This window comes from Amblyomma maculatum, chromosome 6, assembly GCF_055883805.1.
Source record: "Amblyomma maculatum isolate TAMU_Amacu chromosome 6, ASM5588380v1, whole genome shotgun sequence".
NCBI classification, from domain to species: domain Eukaryota; kingdom Metazoa; phylum Arthropoda; class Arachnida; order Ixodida; family Ixodidae; genus Amblyomma; species Amblyomma maculatum.
In genome coordinates this window covers 81,180,944-81,198,782 of record NC_139349.1, presented here as the reverse complement: position 1 = coordinate 81,198,782, position 17,839 = coordinate 81,180,944, and the positions used below count along the sequence as shown (strand labels likewise).

At 45.7% G+C, this 17,839-nt stretch overlaps 1 protein-coding gene across 3 annotated transcripts in view; it reads right to left on the bottom strand.

Annotated features, from left to right (window-relative positions):
* Positions 1-17,839, bottom strand: part of LOC146186100 (dopamine D2-like receptor) — a 599,817-nt gene that overhangs the window by 284,985 nt on the left and 296,993 nt on the right. For all 3 annotated transcript variants that reach the window (XM_084607030.1, XM_084607029.1, XM_084607032.1), the window contains one exon: positions 6,405-8,347. In XM_084607030.1, the coding sequence (XP_084463156.1) occupies positions 6,405-6,878 (474 nt within the window). In that variant the 5' untranslated portion in view covers positions 6,879-8,347. The remainder of the gene's footprint in view (positions 1-6,404; positions 8,348-17,839) is intronic.

The following is a 17,839-nucleotide window of genomic DNA, read 5'->3' as shown; positions in this document are numbered from 1 at the left end:
TTCAAGTCGACGAAAAACTTTCGATGACGGTTACGATAATCTCTAATGCGAAATTTGAGCGATGTTGTTAAAGAGTTTTTTGGGGATATATTGAGGCAAAGAATTTGAGAGATGCTGCAATGGATTTGTGTGCAGTTACAAAACACTATTTATCTTTATCACAAGCCTAAGAGAATTTCTTAGAAGAAGAGAAAGAAGAACCACGAGCGAGAGGTGCAGACTGTGGCTCATCTTTTTCCGAGAAATTCTCTGGCTCATGGCTCTCTCTCGCTCGGTCATACTGGCAACGGCACCAACGAAGACGATGCTTAACCATCGAACTCTAAAGGCTGAGGCTCCTCTTTAACGAATGACAATATTGAACACATTGTTCGGCGTACATGTACGTGAGGAAAACGAGTAGGTGCGTCAGAAGCACGTGTGTCAGAACATGAATAGCAACAGGTTGGTCGCAACAATAACGTTTACGCAAGCGTGTTCCCATATGTTAGGATAATCATGTATACCTTCTGAAAACGAGACACAAGACTACTGACTTGTGAGTGGACAACTCCGTCACTACTAAAAGCACTGAAATTGGTCGGTCTGTAGAGAAAGGTTAAGGAGACCGACTGCTCGAGAAAGGTATACTCCGGCAGCTATAGTGTTCACCTTATCGCGTCCTCTCTTGGTTTCCCTGCCTATCCTTCTGAGTAAGGTGTCAGAACTGCATGTTGGTCCAACACATTGACCGCCTCCAATGTTCCCATGCGTACTCGCTGAGAGATGAAGAAGAACCTCGAAGAATAAGATTATTAGATTGTATCACAGCAAAGTGGTCTCAACTCCGTCCGCCATGGCTTTTTTAAAGGCCACAACAGAACCGGCATTGCGGCGGTCAATGGCCAGTGCTCAGCAGCATCGAATGGGGTGGCATTTCCACATTATTCGCAAACTAGCCGGCGCTCGAAACGGGCTGCAAATACTTAATGCGCACAAATGACCACGCATATTTATCGACCTGCGTCGCTACTGCAAAATAGTCGGTTGTTAAAGCCGAAAAAAAAAAAAAAAGCTAAGTCCTGCTGTAGCAAGAGAAGAGCCGCTCTACCCGTTCGCTCCATGTACTGGTGTGAGCAAAGTATGAGAAACATCACAGCGCGTGCCAAACCATGTTTAACTGAGTACGCGGAATATGTGACCAAACACTTCAGGCGTCGACATCTGCACGGTTTTCACCTAATGAAACAGTCGGTAAGCTACTTAAGTTCATTTAAGTTGTTACGAATGCTTCAAACATCTTCAGGCACCGCGACGTATACATGCTCACGTTATTAGTCGGCAGGGCTTCCTATGCGCTTTTTCATAATCTCCACTAACATATATAATCTACCAGAATTACTCAATCACAAGTTGCTTGCATTCAATTCAGCATGGATCGGAACGCCGGGGCAGGTGATATTAGGCGTCACCTCCCTCCCAAATCTACGAGCCCAATCGACGACGCTCGGATCATGTGTTTGAATCATACAGAACCCACACTACTCAAGGAAAGAACATAAGCAGAAAATTACAGGCCGGGCGTTTCCTCGCGCAAAAAATAGCATAGAAACTTTTGCTACGCTTTAATTGAATGAACAGACCTCATTTAGGAGTCAACACCTACGTTCTAGCTTATCTCCTGTCTGTGTCTTGTCATGGTCTTTGCTCTCTAAGATCTCCTTTTTGGCACTATAGCTCCATCTTTCCTGCTGTTATGGAATGATACGTTGTTAAGAGACGCTGGCCTATGATTAAGGATGGTATTACCATGCAAATAAAGAAACATAATAAACAGAACCCCGAGATGACTTAGGCCAAGTGTTTACAAATGTTGCAAGGGTCTCTCGGAAACGCGATATGTAGGTGCGGGTTATCAGTGGACAGGTTTTATCAGGTGCTTTTTCATAATCGCCGCTAACATCATCGTCAAGAGCTGCATAACCATCGGACACTGATTGGGTGAAGGTGCGCTGAGGCACCAGCATTGAAGAGAGCAGCCACAGCGCGATAAGTGATTCAGAATAGGCCCCGCCGTGGTGGCGCAGTAATAGGGCGCTCGACTGCTGTGTCCAAGGGTGCGGGAGCGAATCCTGGACACGGCGGCCACTTTTCGAAGGAGGCGAAAAGCAAAGCGTCCGCGTTCTGTGCGATGTCAGAGCACGTTAAAGAACCCCAGGTGGTGTACATTTCCGGAGCCCTTCACTATGGCATCTCTCATAGCCTGAGACGCTAAATCTCATAAACAAAATCGAACAATTTGTTTACATAGGCGATTAAATAAACATATAGTATGCCGCTGAAAGGTAACGCTGCCGCGCATGTGCTGCATGATCCTTATTGATCGTCTGTTAGCTTTCGTAACGCCACCGTGCGAGGCGTTAAATGCAGAAAAAAAAAAAAAACAGAGAAAAAGAAATTCATTTGAAGAGCAACAGAGGCCCTCTACGATGTTGCGGGAGCACCCTTTCCTCGGGCCCTGCGGCCTTCGATGCAGCGCCGACCGAACTCGTGGGCGTACGCCCCGAGTGGGGTCAACCACGCGCCACAAGGTCACAGCTGCCGTTTACGCCAGTACGTGGCACCGAAATCCAATCACGTTAGCCTTCTTCGGGGCTTGTGAAAGGATGGTCTCGGTATGTGAATGCTGTGGGTGATAGAGACCCGCAGACAAAGAAGGAGCTGTTTTTTGGCACAGGGTTTTCCTTGCGCGGCCTCCGATTCTGCGGTGAGCACAAAGGCATTCTTTTCTCAGTACGGTTGACGACCCTCCCTGGCACAATGAGAACAGTGCGCCGGAACTTTTACAGCACCACGTTTGTCCGGTATTGCTTCACAGAGTTCTGGCTCGGCTGGGTAGAGTGCAATGCGAAATCAAGAACTGCTCGGAGAAAGAACTTGTTACTGCCTACTGCTTCTCAGTTTCAAATAACTATTAGTGTGTTTACTTGCTTTGAAAAATATTTATTAAGAATAACCTGAGTGTTAACTAAGAACTCCAGGAAAATGATGCAATATTTTTTGTTCCAGATTCCTACCTTTTCTCCATTAGAATGTGTGTTTCACGTCTTTCCGAAACCAGCCACACACTTCGTACGAGTAAGGCGTTTTGAGCGTGCAAGGAATGGACATGTTTTATTGCAAAAGCAATACTGCGCCAGGTCTAACAGCTCGTCGCTCTGTGCCGTGTTCGTGTCCATGGTCCCTCATGACGTTTGAATTCACGTTACCCATTATACCGAGGGCAGGAGCTGCCAACTCCGCTCGCTCCTTTCATGTGGGTGGGTGATATCAGATCAGCCTGCCAGAACCGTTTGCATTCTCGTTACCCCTGCGACACGCAGGCGCGTAGAGATAATGTAGCAGGCAAAAGAAGCTTCCGCCATTGCTTTCACAATTCAACTAGGGTAAACCAGAGCTAAACCACCACTAATTTTTACTAGCTGTCTTGGTTGTAATCAGATGAACGAACGTTTCTAAACAGTGTATGGTAGCTTTTTTGCTGAGACTATTTATTTACCCTTTTAAATTCACAAGCACTGCTAATAAATGCGCACTGAACAAGGTGCCATCGGCAACGTACGTTTGTCTTTTTTGTTTTTCAGTTTGTGCAATTATTTTGCCGGCTACTAGATAGTCGTGGGCTACTAGGACCACTAGAATGTTACATTTGAAGTATGGTGCTATAGAGGCAGAGGAATGTTGAAGAAGCAGACTCAGATTCAACGAAGAACGTATAGCGAAGTCTTAATCAGAAGCGATCTCGTTCAGTAATTTTCACCTGCAGTGATTTCCTGCCAGGGGAACCTTTCAATAGCTGCAATGTGAAGAGAATCCCCCCCCCCCCCCCCTCCCCTATCCCCTTTGTATAACGGCACCCACCGCTCTATACCATTTTGTATGTGTCGAGCGGCATAGAGGATTTATGCCCGAAGCTTCGACGTTGTCGTTACCATGAGGAGTTAGTGACCTCGTCCCTTGCAGGAGTGCCAACCCAGGTTTAAGCACCCGCCTCATAATCTGGAGGCGCGGGGTTCGATTCCCGGCGTCGCAGAGATCGGTTCACAACGAATACAAGACTTCTCCTGGCCAAACGAGGGGGTGAAATGCTCGGCAAACCGGTTTTTGAAGATGCCAATCCGCCATTAAAATTTATGACGGTCACCACAAAGTGTATGGCCATCTACGCCTGATAGCGATGTTCGTAAGGTAAAGCAGTGAACTGGAATCTTGAAGTCAAAGACAGAACTTCGGCGGTTCAACCCACTCCCACTGTCAGACTCCTGCGCACAAAACGCCGCAGGTCGAATGACAGATCGAAAAAGCGCCTACTTCGCAAAAAAGAAATTGCAATTTTCCCGACAGCGAATACGTCAGAAGGCCAGAAAAAAAATGGACATCCTAGTTATATAAAATACACATAGTGGGTGAACTTATAATGAGGGCTTTCTGTGCTTTTTCTGGCCTTCCCACAGTATACGTGCCATGCTTGAAAGAAATATTCTGCTATAAATAAGAGTTTGAATTGTCTGTTTTGTTTTGTATATTGCGTTTGTGCGTTGTACGCTCGTATTCGGCGCATTTTGTTTTTCGTTTAGGCAAAATCAAGACTAAATTGTATTATAAGCCGATAGTGTTAGAAGTTCCATTCACCAGAAATTCAGGCGTTATCGCCGATGACATTGCAGGGGCTGTGAGCGAAAAATCAAGAGCGCGGTTCTGGCGTGTGGTTTCCGGCAGGTAGCACGGTCATGCACTGATTAGCGGGCAAGTTGTGTCACGTCACGAGAACAAATAGTATGACACCAGTGGGCTCATTCGGGCTGCTCCTTTTTTATGGGTGTCGAACCCATCAGAGTCCTTGGCTCCTGCGTCAGAGATGTTACTACTAGTCTACGCAGGCACATTCGAGCGACTGGGTTAAAAAAGGGCTTTGTATCTCGGGTGGTATTTCATATAATTTGTTAGGTCACGATTGCGTGCTACACGGGCAGAACTAGTAATCGGACCAATATTGGAAGTGTATCGGCAATGAACTGGCCCTTTGTATGGCTGGACATCGCCAACGCAATACCAACGTTGGGTAATGAAATATGTGAGATATCAGATTATAAATTAAGATATTAGCGATTAAGCGTGTACGAACGTGCATGTACTCGAACGAGCATCCACAAGGACAGTCGAAGACGGGGAGGCATCAATGCTCTCCAATATACCCTTATAAGTGGAGCTCAAGAGTCACCCGCTTTCATTCTCTTTACCAAGGTGTACAGAATAATGCATTTACTCTTGCCGTTTTTCATGAGACACGAAGTAGTTGCCGATATACGCCGACGGGGCTCAGTGCAGAAAGTTGTCGCGCAGGACAATTATTCAAAAATTGACAAGATCGTTCTCCATCAACCTTAGGGTGAACAACCAACAGAGTCGAAACAAGAAAACGGGTGCTGCAAAATATGCGTAAAAATCCGAATCAGAGGCTCAAGTCCGACTATAGACAGCTGCATGGGATGGGTTTCCACTTCTAGCTCGGTCACTGCGCCTTCGTTTTTAAGGTGGTGTTTATCAGCATCAATGCTAATAGACGGCGTTTGTCCCTTTTGACGCAAATCCGATGATGTAATCATCTATCGATTCAATTATCTGCGTTTTGTCGCCCCAGCAAGTCCTGGAACGATTTCTAAAATTTTCCACATGGGCCCACAAAACTAATGCCATGAGTAACACATCCGACAAGGTCGAACGCTATGCGCTCAAATATACCGATATGCCATGGCATGATGAATGCGTAAAAAGATTTTATAGAGTGACGATTTGCGAATGTGTACATGAATGCGAAATTCCAGCGGTAAATGCTTCCTGAATTATAGAATGCGACCCATCGTTGCACAAATATTCGTTTAGAATTAATTTATTTCTTCAATAAAATGTTAATGAGATTATTTAATTTCAATATATCTGCGTTTAATAAATTAGCAATTTCAACACTTCGAGTCAGCAACGATCGTTTTCGGTTGCGAACAGATTCGGTAGCTAAATATTACTCACGAGGCAGTATATCGAGAAAAAAAAAACGCATTTCTTGGTTTTCCCTTAATAATTGCCCCCCCCCCCCCCCCCTTTTTCTGAAAAAAAAAAAGATTATACGAAAGGAAAAAGCAGAGGAAGAACAAAGGGGTATTGCTTAACTCCGGTACGTGGGGCCCTGAGTACATTAGCAACGTACAAAAAGCTCTTGCGCTATTATGTGGCAAGTTATGACTCATAGACTGCTCTTCTACTGACTCATAGATGTCGTTTGAGCTGTGACACTGTTGACACTCATGGCCACTCTTCGGTGCTTTAGGTGACGACAGAACGAGTGAATGAGGAGGCGTGTGACTTACCAGAACGTAGACGGCGAACGGCATCACCGCTGCCGCGACGAGCAGGTCGGCGAACGCCAGGCTGACGATGAAGTAGTTAGTGGCTGTCTGCAGACTGCGCTCTTTGTACACACTCAGGATGATGAGGATGTTGCCGAAGACGGCAAGGAAAGGCAGGATGACCAGCATGAGCGCCCAGTACACCTTCTCAGCTGGCTGCTGCTCCTCGGCGACAGGCAGCCTGGACGCCTCGGTGGACGACTCGAACCAGGAACAGTTGCGGCCACCCCCGCCGCGCGTATCCCAAGAACAGTTGACCCCACCGGCCAGGGCCACCACCAGGTCGCCCGTCCAGTTTCCCGTAGAGTTGGCCACATCGGCCGCGGCTGAGGAGAGCACCAACGTATCGTTCTGGAGCGAAGAGTTCGTCACCGTCGCCGCTGTCGCCTCCAGCGTCGCGTTGTAAGACGCCGCCGTGGTCAGAAAGAGGTTCATAGCTAGTTTCAGCTTCAACAGGCCATTAGAAGAGAAATGGTCAGTGCCATGGCTTACATTTCTTTATGGTGGTCCAGAAGGCTGGGCGGAACCGACAAAGCGACTATCACCGTTATTGTGAGCAAAGATTTAGTTAGCTACCCCGAAACGTTTTATCTTCACTTTTTGACACCACGTGGCGCGACACGAAAGGGATCACAGTATCCGCTCGCTATGTCTTGGGCAGACCGTGGAGAAAAGTCAATTTCGATATATAGGACTGCCCTTTGTCGGAGAAGCTGAGATGCGTCAAAGCACAGCTTGGTGAAGGTGCCCTGGTCATAATAACACTGACATCAGATGTGTGTGCGATCCCAGGTTACTTCCATTTTCCCACAGTGCTGCCACAAGATTCGTGACGTCAAGCTCTGAGATGCCGGATTTCTGCAGGATAGAAAATAATAAGGGGCCCTTCGCAGGTTTACTCAGTCAACTGGCTAGAAAGGCGAAGACAGCAGTTACCTGGCAGAGTTTAAAAGCGAGAAACTTTGGAGCCAAACATCCACTGATGAGGCGGCAAGGAGATGGGTGATCGGAGAAAAAATCGTGCCACCAAACGATATGGCCACTTCTAAGATCCTGATACCTTCGCAAGCGTTTCGAGAGACTGATAAAAGAGGCGGCTTTTCTACACTGTTACTTCTGTGTAGACGCTGGACGACACTGAAAAAGGAAGCTGGGAAAGACGGTCGCACTATCCACACAAAAAGAGAGAGCGCAAGGCCTTGCTCCTGTCTGCGGCACCAGAGGATTAGGATCTGCGAAGCGACGCCACCGGAAAGCGGGTGGCGTTCGCAGTCTCCACCAGTGGTGAAGGAGAGTTCGTTAACTCGCAAAACGCTGCACCCTCCTCTCTTTGCTCAGTCCACCTCACTGTCACCGCACAAGCACGAGGACGCACATCACAAAGGCCGGACGAGTGGCGAAGGGCAAGGTGAATGAGGGCAGCACTAGAGCTGACAGGAAGTAGATCTTCCAGGGGAAGCACAAAAGGAAGGTCTGCAGGAGCAGCAGAAAGTCCGGTTCGCCCTTGTCCCTTTATTCCCCCTTTTCTTCGCTCCCTCACTGACGGCTGCTGCCTCTGTCTCTCGTGGTCGTCGTCCAGGTCTTGCAGTTTCTACTAGTGCTGTTTCTATTACTGCAGCTGCTGCTGCTCCTTCTGCGTGGTTGACGGCCTCACGGTCCTGGATGGTCGTTAGTCGATGCGACCCTCGCAGCGACCGCTTATTTCACCATTACCTTCCAAAAGAAAACGTGGGGGCCGAGACGCAGCGAAAGGAAGCTGGGCGGTCCCGAGACGTTTCTCGTCGTCACCGCTTGCTTCCCTGCCTCGGCTTGGTTGGAACAGGGTGACTTGTTTTCGGCTCGGCTGCTCCTTTTATACTCACGACTGCGCACGGAAGACGGGCTCCCTCTTTCTAATTAATTTCCTGCAGAGAACAGAAGGGAAAAGGAGGAGGAGGATGGAAAACAAAGAACACAGTGTTACTCCTCAGGCGGAAAGAGAAGGAAAAAAACAAACAGATACTGTAACAAGTAAGTACGGAATCAGACCTTTTTGAGGGAAACCGTGCTGCGCGGCATCGAATGAGCAAGAACTGAACCGAAACCCAACGCTGGCTTCTTTTTTTTTTTTTTCCATGCCATGCGTTTTCTGCCGCACGCGCCATCTCTAAAGAAAAAGCCACGCGAAAGATGTCGGCACGTGCTACAAACTATTCCTTATTTGTGGGGTGCCACACGGGACTCCCGCAAATGAAACCATCTTTGAAATGGAATGTCAGTGTGACAGTTATGTTCACGGATGCAATGTCCAATTTGAAGTAACATTGAAAGAAGCAAAATGAAAATGAAAATGGGGAGACACTCGGGAGTGGATCTTATTGTCAAACATGCGCTGCTAAGAGGAAAGACGTGAGTGCGACATCGTAGTGGAATTACAATGCATGCTAGAGCAAGCCAGTGATGCGACAAGTGAGAACACTCTGCAGAATACTCTGCACGGGTGTAGTACAACAGTGGCAACAATTTTGCGAGCTTCTCCAACGCCAGCCGCGTCGTCATGCTTCTGCGTGCGTGACGCTCTTTGGTAATAATGCAAGGCTTGCACTGGGGTTTACAATCGATTGCTTCAGACTGCACTGCTCCGTGACGCGTTTTTGTTTCACTTTCTCCCCTGTCACCCGCGTAGAAAAGTGGTCGATTCGACTCGAAATACAATAAAATTTATTCCCAAGAGGGTTGACGATCGTCTCCGGTAAAAGCTAACAATGAAATAACTTGGCAGCACTAAACAATAACATCGAAGAAATTAATGAACAGTACTGAGGCATACATCCAAAAAATGTATCACTGTGCATAAGTGCATGAAACACAACGGAAGAAAGCAAACAGACGTTTGATAAATTCGGCACAAACATATCATCGACAAGACAGACATCCATAAAACTCAGAAAAACTATTGAACAAGGCGAGCCATTTTTAAGGTGCGTACAAATTGGAACAGAACGTACACGGTTAACAATCTTGACCTGAAAGCTAGTTTTCAATGGACCAGCTGAACTGGTTGTCGAGGCGCGTGAGCGAGGAGAAATTTAGGAATAAATGCTAAATTTTCTTCCTGTATCGTTGCTTGTACTTTCAGAGAGAAGGCATCGGCGCATGACGGCCTTCATAATGATTGTTTGAATTGGCGCTTTGACTGCTGTGCAAGACAGTATGAGAACGGCCTAATGCTGCAAGAAAGAACCGGCCATTGAAACCTTTTTTTTTTTTTTTTTTTCAAGTTTACTGCCAAGAGGCAGTAAATGTTGTCGGGCCATAAAATTCCAGCCATCGTTTGCGGCTCCGTAGCTTCCTTTATGAAGACACGGCAATTTCATGCAGCCGGTGTTCTCAGTAAAGGCGTTGAATCAAGGCTGCTACTGATCTAAAACTCGTTTACGGCATTCTAGGCGGCGAAGCGATCAAAACGGGCTATGAGTGCCGAAGAAAGTCAGGGTGATCACTTGCGATTAAGCTCGTGCATAAAGTGTGCGCATCCGTTTTTACTTCAGCCCAGACGCAATATTTATTCATGATTTCGTGAGCGAGAGACCCTCGTTCTTCGACTGCAAAAAAAAAAAAATAAATAAATTTCGAAGCCGGCAAGCTTTGTTTCCGTATGCGGGCAAGGGATAAAAAGACGGTAATAAAGTTCATTCGGTGGGATGAGCGCCAGATTGCAGTTATAGCAGAAAAAAAAATTTAAGCAGCAACACGAAAAGAAAGCAGCATATGACGTTCCTGAATCAAGAAGCTTCTGGCATGCTTGTGTCCCAGCTGAAACCGCCCCATCATGTTATCCTCTTTAGCTTCTTTAATAGTGTAGAAATATAAAAGTCATGCCGTTAAGTTTGAATGCTTACTCGTTTCAGAATGAACGGTTCCAAAAGCGATAATCGCGTGTCTAACGGGACAGCTTGTTTATCTTACACTGTTATTTTTATTAGGCATAAAATTTTATTTCAAGGTAAGGAATTTTCATTCCTTATCACGGTCGTCCAATCCCCAACATCGGTAGCAACGTCAGCACAATTGCGTGATGTCCATCGTTAAAACCTGATTTAATAATTTCCATCGTCATTCGCAGCGAAGTTTACAGTGAATACAGAGCAAGAAAAGGAATAATGAAGACAAGACTAAATTTGAGACTTGTGGTGGTCAGTTCGAAACCCGCCGCCGGACACCCACCGGCAAAATTGGGTAAAAGCGTCCCCCGGCCCGTCGCCCGGCTCTTTCAGGGGTGTGCGTTTGGAAGAGGCTCTGCTAACCCTGCTGCGCTCCTTCGAGGGCTTAAAGTTTCGAACAACTAATGGCCTGCATGCAAAGACCGGGCTGACAGAAACAAATCAGAAGCATCAGAAGCTTTAAAATGCAATAAAGAGAGAAAAATAGTATGAGTACATGCAGTCCTGTCATAGGAGGCGCAGTAACAACGTTTTCAACTACGAGCTCGATGCTTCCGACCGCCACTTGACCGTATTTGTGAGTTTTGAGAAAAGAGCACAAGTCATATGTGTCAATAAAAAAAAAAAAAAAACATTCTGATTGCGCAGTCGAACCCTCTTAGGGGAAACACCGGCTCTCCTGTGCAGTTATTAACTCGTTAATTTAGGTCCAGCCACCTCGCACGGTATTCTACGGCCTTCGAAAACTCGAATTTATAGGTGATTGAAAATTTATCGAACTAAACAGCATTAAGCAAGAATAGCTCTATCTGAAAAACAGAGGTCAGCTTCGGTCAGGGTTGTGTAGCTATTTCCTGAGCAGCCATAAGCAGTAGGTTCGTGAGAGTGTATATTTCCCACGCGCGACAAATGACCAGGCAGCTGCGGCCTAGCATCAATACGAGTCATTACCTCTATGCTTGGAGAGCTGCCAAGCTGTATTGACCGCTATGGCAGCCCACTGGCCGCAGTTCGAGGTGGGTAAAACAAGAAAAAAAGTTTTGCTCTGTGCCGACGGCAAGCATAAGAAGTGAGAAAACTGGCGCAAAAAAAGAGCAAAACAAATAATCAATGAAATGGTGTCTGCTGCACGGCTCCACCAACGATGTTGGATAAATAACGTATTTCAAACAAATATTCACTCTAGAAACTTTCTCGTTTTAATTATGCGACAATAACGAGCAATGTGCACGCTTGATGCTAAAGAGAGCGATAATGACAAAACGTGTCGGCTCGTTAAAGAATGAAGAATTAAGCCATCGATTGAAATTTCAAGGCAGTTAAAACAGGAGCAGATATTTTGTCACGCTAGTATTGGATATCTGGCTGGTTGCTTATTGGACTGGGCTACGCTGGAGGCGTCGCGTGCCTTCTGCCTTTAGAACGTTAAAATCTGCTCTGCTTTGGCTCTTATTCTTATTTTTTTTAACACGTCTACATTTTTTATAACGAGAGAGCGTTAAATGCCCAGTTAACGGCTGACGCCTCTTTCCGCGCACTGACTTGACGTAGGGTTGCTTGACGTTACGTTTGGCAAGAGCTGCCAACTCGGGCCTGTCCTTTCGCATGGGTGGGTGATATCGATTTCAGCCTGCCAGCACCCTTGCATTCACGTTACCCCTAGACCACGCAAGCACGTTCATACGGCTTGGTTAAAGCGGGGCTTTATATATCGGCTGGCAGGCTACGCTGTCGTGTCCTACCCTTCGAACCGGAACTTACGTGTCCCCAATAAACTTTTCATGTGTGGACTTCAGAAAAGTCAGCCTGTCGGCTTTAAGGTCAATATCACTATAATATTCGCGTTGTCCAACGACATCGCGTGCTCAACAGCATAGAATGTGTTATCACAACACACTTGGTGTTGGAACGAAGAAGTACTATTCGAAGAGTCAGACTAGAGTCGAGCTCAACAGGGTCTTATTTCCCCGCTGATTTTGCCAAGCCCGTTCCCTTGGCTGTGGTTTCGCTACATAGTAGATAGGGACAGCGGGTGCTTCTTTCCACCGCTGAGGTTACAGTTCGCTAATAAGTTTCATCTAGGAGGGTTAGATATGATACCAAGGTTTTCCAGGTTGTGCTCCTGGTTGCTTTTTCACTTGGTTACCAGGGATACAATCAACTGCACAGTTTATATTATTATAGCAGTTTGGTACGGTTTGGTTTTAGGGGTTCAAAGTCCCAAAGCGACCCAGGCTATGAGAGACGCCGTGGTGAGGGTCTCTGGGATATTTGACCAGCAGGTGTTCTTTGACGTGCGCTGATACCTCGCCGTACGCGGGCGCCTTGCTCCCGTCGAAAAGCTGCCGCCGCGGCCAGGATTCGAACTCGTATCCTTGGCTACAGTAGTCGAGCTCCTTTACCACGGCGCCACCACGGCGGGGACTATTGTGTGACTTGGGTAAATATGAGAGCAAAATAGCAGCACAGGCCTAATCACCGTCGCAACGTCAGCGCAGTCACGCGAAATTTTTTTCATGTCTCGTTCTCAGACAGTAAGTTAGTTCCCAAGGGATAACGCAAGCAGGATCACCATAAGGAGCGCTTGTGACCGGAAGTCGCTGCTCGCATGATTTCTTTTTGGTTGTACCAACCTAATGTGGAAGATATTTATGGTAACAATATAGTATTTAGAAGTACAATAATTATGTCGTGTTCATGAAACAGTCTGTTACAATTTGTACTAGGATTTATTTCCTACTTCTCTTGTTAGTTCTGTCATGCCATTATGTTGTTTGTATCATGTTCATTGTGACTCATTTACATGTTTTAAACAGCCTCTCTTTTACTTTTGCTGTTCAACATTCTTGTTTTTTTATACGTTAGTTGTGTATACATTACATTATGTGCCCCTTACATTATTGGGCCCCTCAAGGGCCCAAAACAAATAAACTTCTCAGCCGCTTGTAGCCTAAAAGCGCACATGGATGCTGAGCTCTGGCCGGCTTCCATTGCCTATAAGCATCAGGTGAAGATACTGGCACAAGACGACTCTACGCACGAAAATTTCACGCATGCCCTGCAACGCTGTACATAGAGTGTTGAGGCTTGCACATGTTTCCCTTTTCCGCAAGGTAGGTCATAATTGTGATACATAATAGACAAATTTAAAAGAACATTGATTTGGGCTAGATGGTACTGCATCATCTCCTGCTTCCTTTCTTTTCTTTCCTTAATGTTGTCTGCCTTCCAACTTAAGGTGGTATAGAGTACCACTGACAGTCTACCAACACTGTATCTCGAGAAGCAGCGTTTACATAGCTTGCTGCGTACGAAATCGGATTCGTTAGCGCTCATATAACACGACCAGATTTCTGCATGGAAGTCTTGTTCCATCGTGTCATTTGAAATTATTTTTGGACTGGATAGGGCTGAATAACGCCTAAAAAAAGACGTTAGCGGCAAACGTAATGAGGAACTTGCAGTGCACGCTGTTATAGGTATTTTAGAAAGCAGAAAGATGTCTGCTAAGGAAGGAAAAGGAAAGACAAGGAGCGAACGAAGAGAGACGATATTTACTTGGAAAGCGCGAGGAACAGCATCAGCACCATGTAGAGACGCGATTCGGTTCGTTAGGTACTCACATAACGCTGGAGTTGCTAAAACTTCTGTGAGTACAGCGAAGCTGGAGACTTGCGACAACTATGACAAGAAGTTGCAGACGCGGCATATACGCTCTTCGAATTTATTTTGCTTTTTAACAGTACGAACGAACATGCTGACATTCAGTCTTCCGTCCTGCTCTCGCTGTCCTGTATTTTTTAATATAGCGCTGACTCATTGACATTGAATAGAAATGCCCTTATTCGCTTTCAGATATTTAACTTCTACTAGGTAACAGTTGCGAAGGAGAGCAGACATGAATATTACTTTATGAAGAAAAAAAATGGAAATAGTTCAACGCTGCTGAACGGAATGTGGATCAAAAGCATTAGTTGCGGGTGACCGAGCGTTCTTCTTTCTTTCCTTGTTCTCCTTCTTCTTCTTCATTTTCTTCGTCTTCTTCTTAGTGTACTTCCTCATCGTCTTCTTCTCCGTCTTCTTCGGCTTTGCCTTCTTCTTCGTCGTCGTCTTCTTCGCGGCTGTGCAAGGTTATTCTCGACTGCAGCCATGGACCACGCGACGGGCCGAAACCTGGCGTAATGTTGCTTTCGCAACAAAAGAAAGTATCCCCTGGGAACGATATAATTGGGGGAGAGGGACAGTTGACTGAAATTGAGGTAAGTTAGGAAAATATGTGCAAAAAAGCTAAATTAATGGACACAGCAGGATGCTTAGTAAATGAGCATGGTAAAGCAAATGATGTGCTTCTTATAACGGACAACCAGGCTAACTTATAGATTGCCCCCTTGTTTTATCTCTGACGACGCACGAACCTGGCAGAGATTTCACGCATTTTATAACCCATCATCAACGTCTTCGTATAGTTGCGTCTTCATGTTAAACGTTCTACGCACAACCAAAAGTTGTTTGTTACTGATCCCCTCTCAAGAATAAATTTGACTTGTTAAAGCCGGTGCGAACAAGGAACAAGTTTTTGAAAGATCCTAACTGCTGTCACCAGGCAGAAAAGTAAGCCACTTTTTTACCTGTATATGTTTTCAGCACGAAGCTTTGTTTCTAAAGTAAGAAAATATTTTTTTCCTTTTCCCGTCGTTGTAAAAGCAGCGGCATATCCCTGCGCGATTTTCACTGACATGCTGCATGAGAGCTTTTTTCAGCATTATCATGATTGGGGAAAGTCAAGAACGTAGGAGAACGTCTTAATTAATTTAAGAACCACCGGGTATTAACTATATGCTACATAAAATCAACAAATACGAGCAGTCTTAAAAGTCGTGATTCTATACATTAACGAGCACACGATAAGCTATATCAAAGAAAAAAAAAACCTAACTCCTACGCGTTTCTTTTGCTAACTTCTAAAGCCGAAACTTGAGCAATATTCAAGCATTGTGACGTTGTTTTCCGCTTTAGTAGGTGCAACGGCGAAATATTCAAAAGCTAGTGGTGAGCTCTACGCCTGAAGTCACTGAAGTTTGCTCTGATTTGCATTGCCTAATAAAAACAGGTCTGCGATTCGGGACGGAGCATTTTTTGTGCCCAAGCTAGTTTATAGTCACAGCCTGAGTAAATAAAAAAGCCCCATTAACTTAATTTTCCCTGCCCGCTGGCACGTTGCACTGCACACTTCTTCGTGTCACACGACCGTGCAACGCCATCCTTTCGTTCCGTCAGATCTTTCAAGTTATGTGTACTCTTGTCCCGGGAAGGTTGGATAACTGGACTTGTCCACTCAAATCCTCTGAAGACGCGTGTCGAGGAGATGAACGTCACCTATGGAGCCTTGAACTAGTGGTGCCTCCCGGGTACCTCTTCAGGTTTGGCACCATTAATAAATATGTTCATTAATAAATTAGTTCGGAAAGAGGTCCTATGTCTGACAGTTCCAGCGAGAAAAAAATTCAGCACATAGCAGACAGACTTCATTTATTTGTTAGAACTGCATTAAAACTATCTTATAAGCCGGCTTTACTCCAGTAATAAATATGTACAGATAGGAGACGCTTTTGAAAACTATACTAATAAAAGTGCTCTATTCGACGTATATAAATAATATAACCCTAATTGAATTCACCAGTCAGGTTGTATCGAGAAGAACACATTGTGCTAGTACAAATAGTGTTGAACGAGAAGCTGGAGAGCGTATTAGATATTCCAAAATCTCAAACGCAAGAAGACAACTTCGTCTCTGCTGCTGCGAAAACACCCGGAGGAACAGCGAGGCTAGGAGCAAACGTCAGGATTTTGGAACGACTACTATAACTTGACGGCTTTTCGCACTTGAGTTGTCCGGATGCAGGTAGCACCTCAAGCGTATACCGGGTAACGTTAACATGTTTGAAATCAAAGGATTTGAGACTGATCGCATCTCAGTTCGTTTCCACTTGTTTGAGTCGGTGTACATCGGCATTCGCTGCCGTATATATGCATAGGGGCTAGTGTGATAAGGGCTGTATCATAGATAATAGACATATTCAAATTTATACGGCACTTGCACGTGTTTACCTCAATGTATGCACCGATGTTATTTCAGTTCTGAGGACGGATTCAGGTCACTTGGAAAGTTGTAGCTCGTAGCTGCAGCTATTCCACCGGCAGTTAGCTCCATGGCTGTCGTACAAGTTGCGAAAGACAGATGTCAGCGCCACTATTTGCAACAGATTATTATCATATATCAGGGAAAGTATTGAGGTTCATTTAAAAATGAGCTATAGAGACGCCGCCTAAAGGTTTACTTTGCAAATAAAACAACACTAAATGCTACAATTTATTATTTCCAAGAACGCAATTACTGGCATTATGTCCTACCTGCAACAGCGGATGGCCCTATCTATTTTTGTAAGGCTCCTAACCACTCGTCCCACAGCTCCTGCCATGTTGTCCCTATGGAAAATTATTTTGGAAAGAAGACTGAGTCGCAGGTCAGGAGCCTTGATGGGCGGCGTTGGCCTACTTAATTCGAGCATAGTCGTCAAAGGTCTACGCTTCTGTTGTGCTGCTCCTCTTCTCAGGCACTGTCGGTTCATTCATGTACTTTACAGGCTGTCCACGACACGATAAAAGCAGTTCAGTAGTGACTTCCTTGTGAAATTCGGTGACAGCAAACCAACGCGCTTACAGCGCTTAGCTGACTCGCCCTTTCCGAATCATCGCAGTTAACGAACCGAGATCACTGTTATGCAAATTGTGGCGTCGCCACTGATATAACTGACTCCTAAGCTGCTGACGCACCACCGAAGGGTCAAGAGGCGCACAGTACGACTAGACGAGGCATATCAAATACCTAATCCAGGCATTGTGTCGAGTGAAACACGTCGATTTCCCTGGCTTTATTTAACAACAGCTTGCTGCATTCCGCATACATATGCGATACGTACTTGCTTGTTCATTGTGGGTCTTCCCCTGACACACAACTCATTTATACAGAACAATCTATCCTCTTGAGTGCGCTCTGCCTTTTTCTTTGGCAGTGTAGAAGCAGAAAGCTAAGCGGAATAGTACCAGATGGGAAAAAAACATCATGACGACTGTGTGACTTTGACACGCACATTACACTACGCTGTTATAGAGGGCTCAAGTACTTACTATCATCGTATGTTCGTCGGAATATGTATAAGTCTTCGAGGTGGTACTGCAGACATCACAGAAGAGGAATAATACGCGCACGCAAAGCGCAAAGTATAGAGCAGCCGGAGGGACACGCGCAGTAAGCACGAAGTGACGATATAACGCAAAATATCGAACTCACGGAAGTTCCTGCGCGAGTATTTATGAACCGCAATTTTCGCGTCGCGCACGAAAGGGTAGCTGCAATATACTGCACACGCGCAAGACGGAAATGGCTTCGTTACTCGTCATTTTTATGTGCAT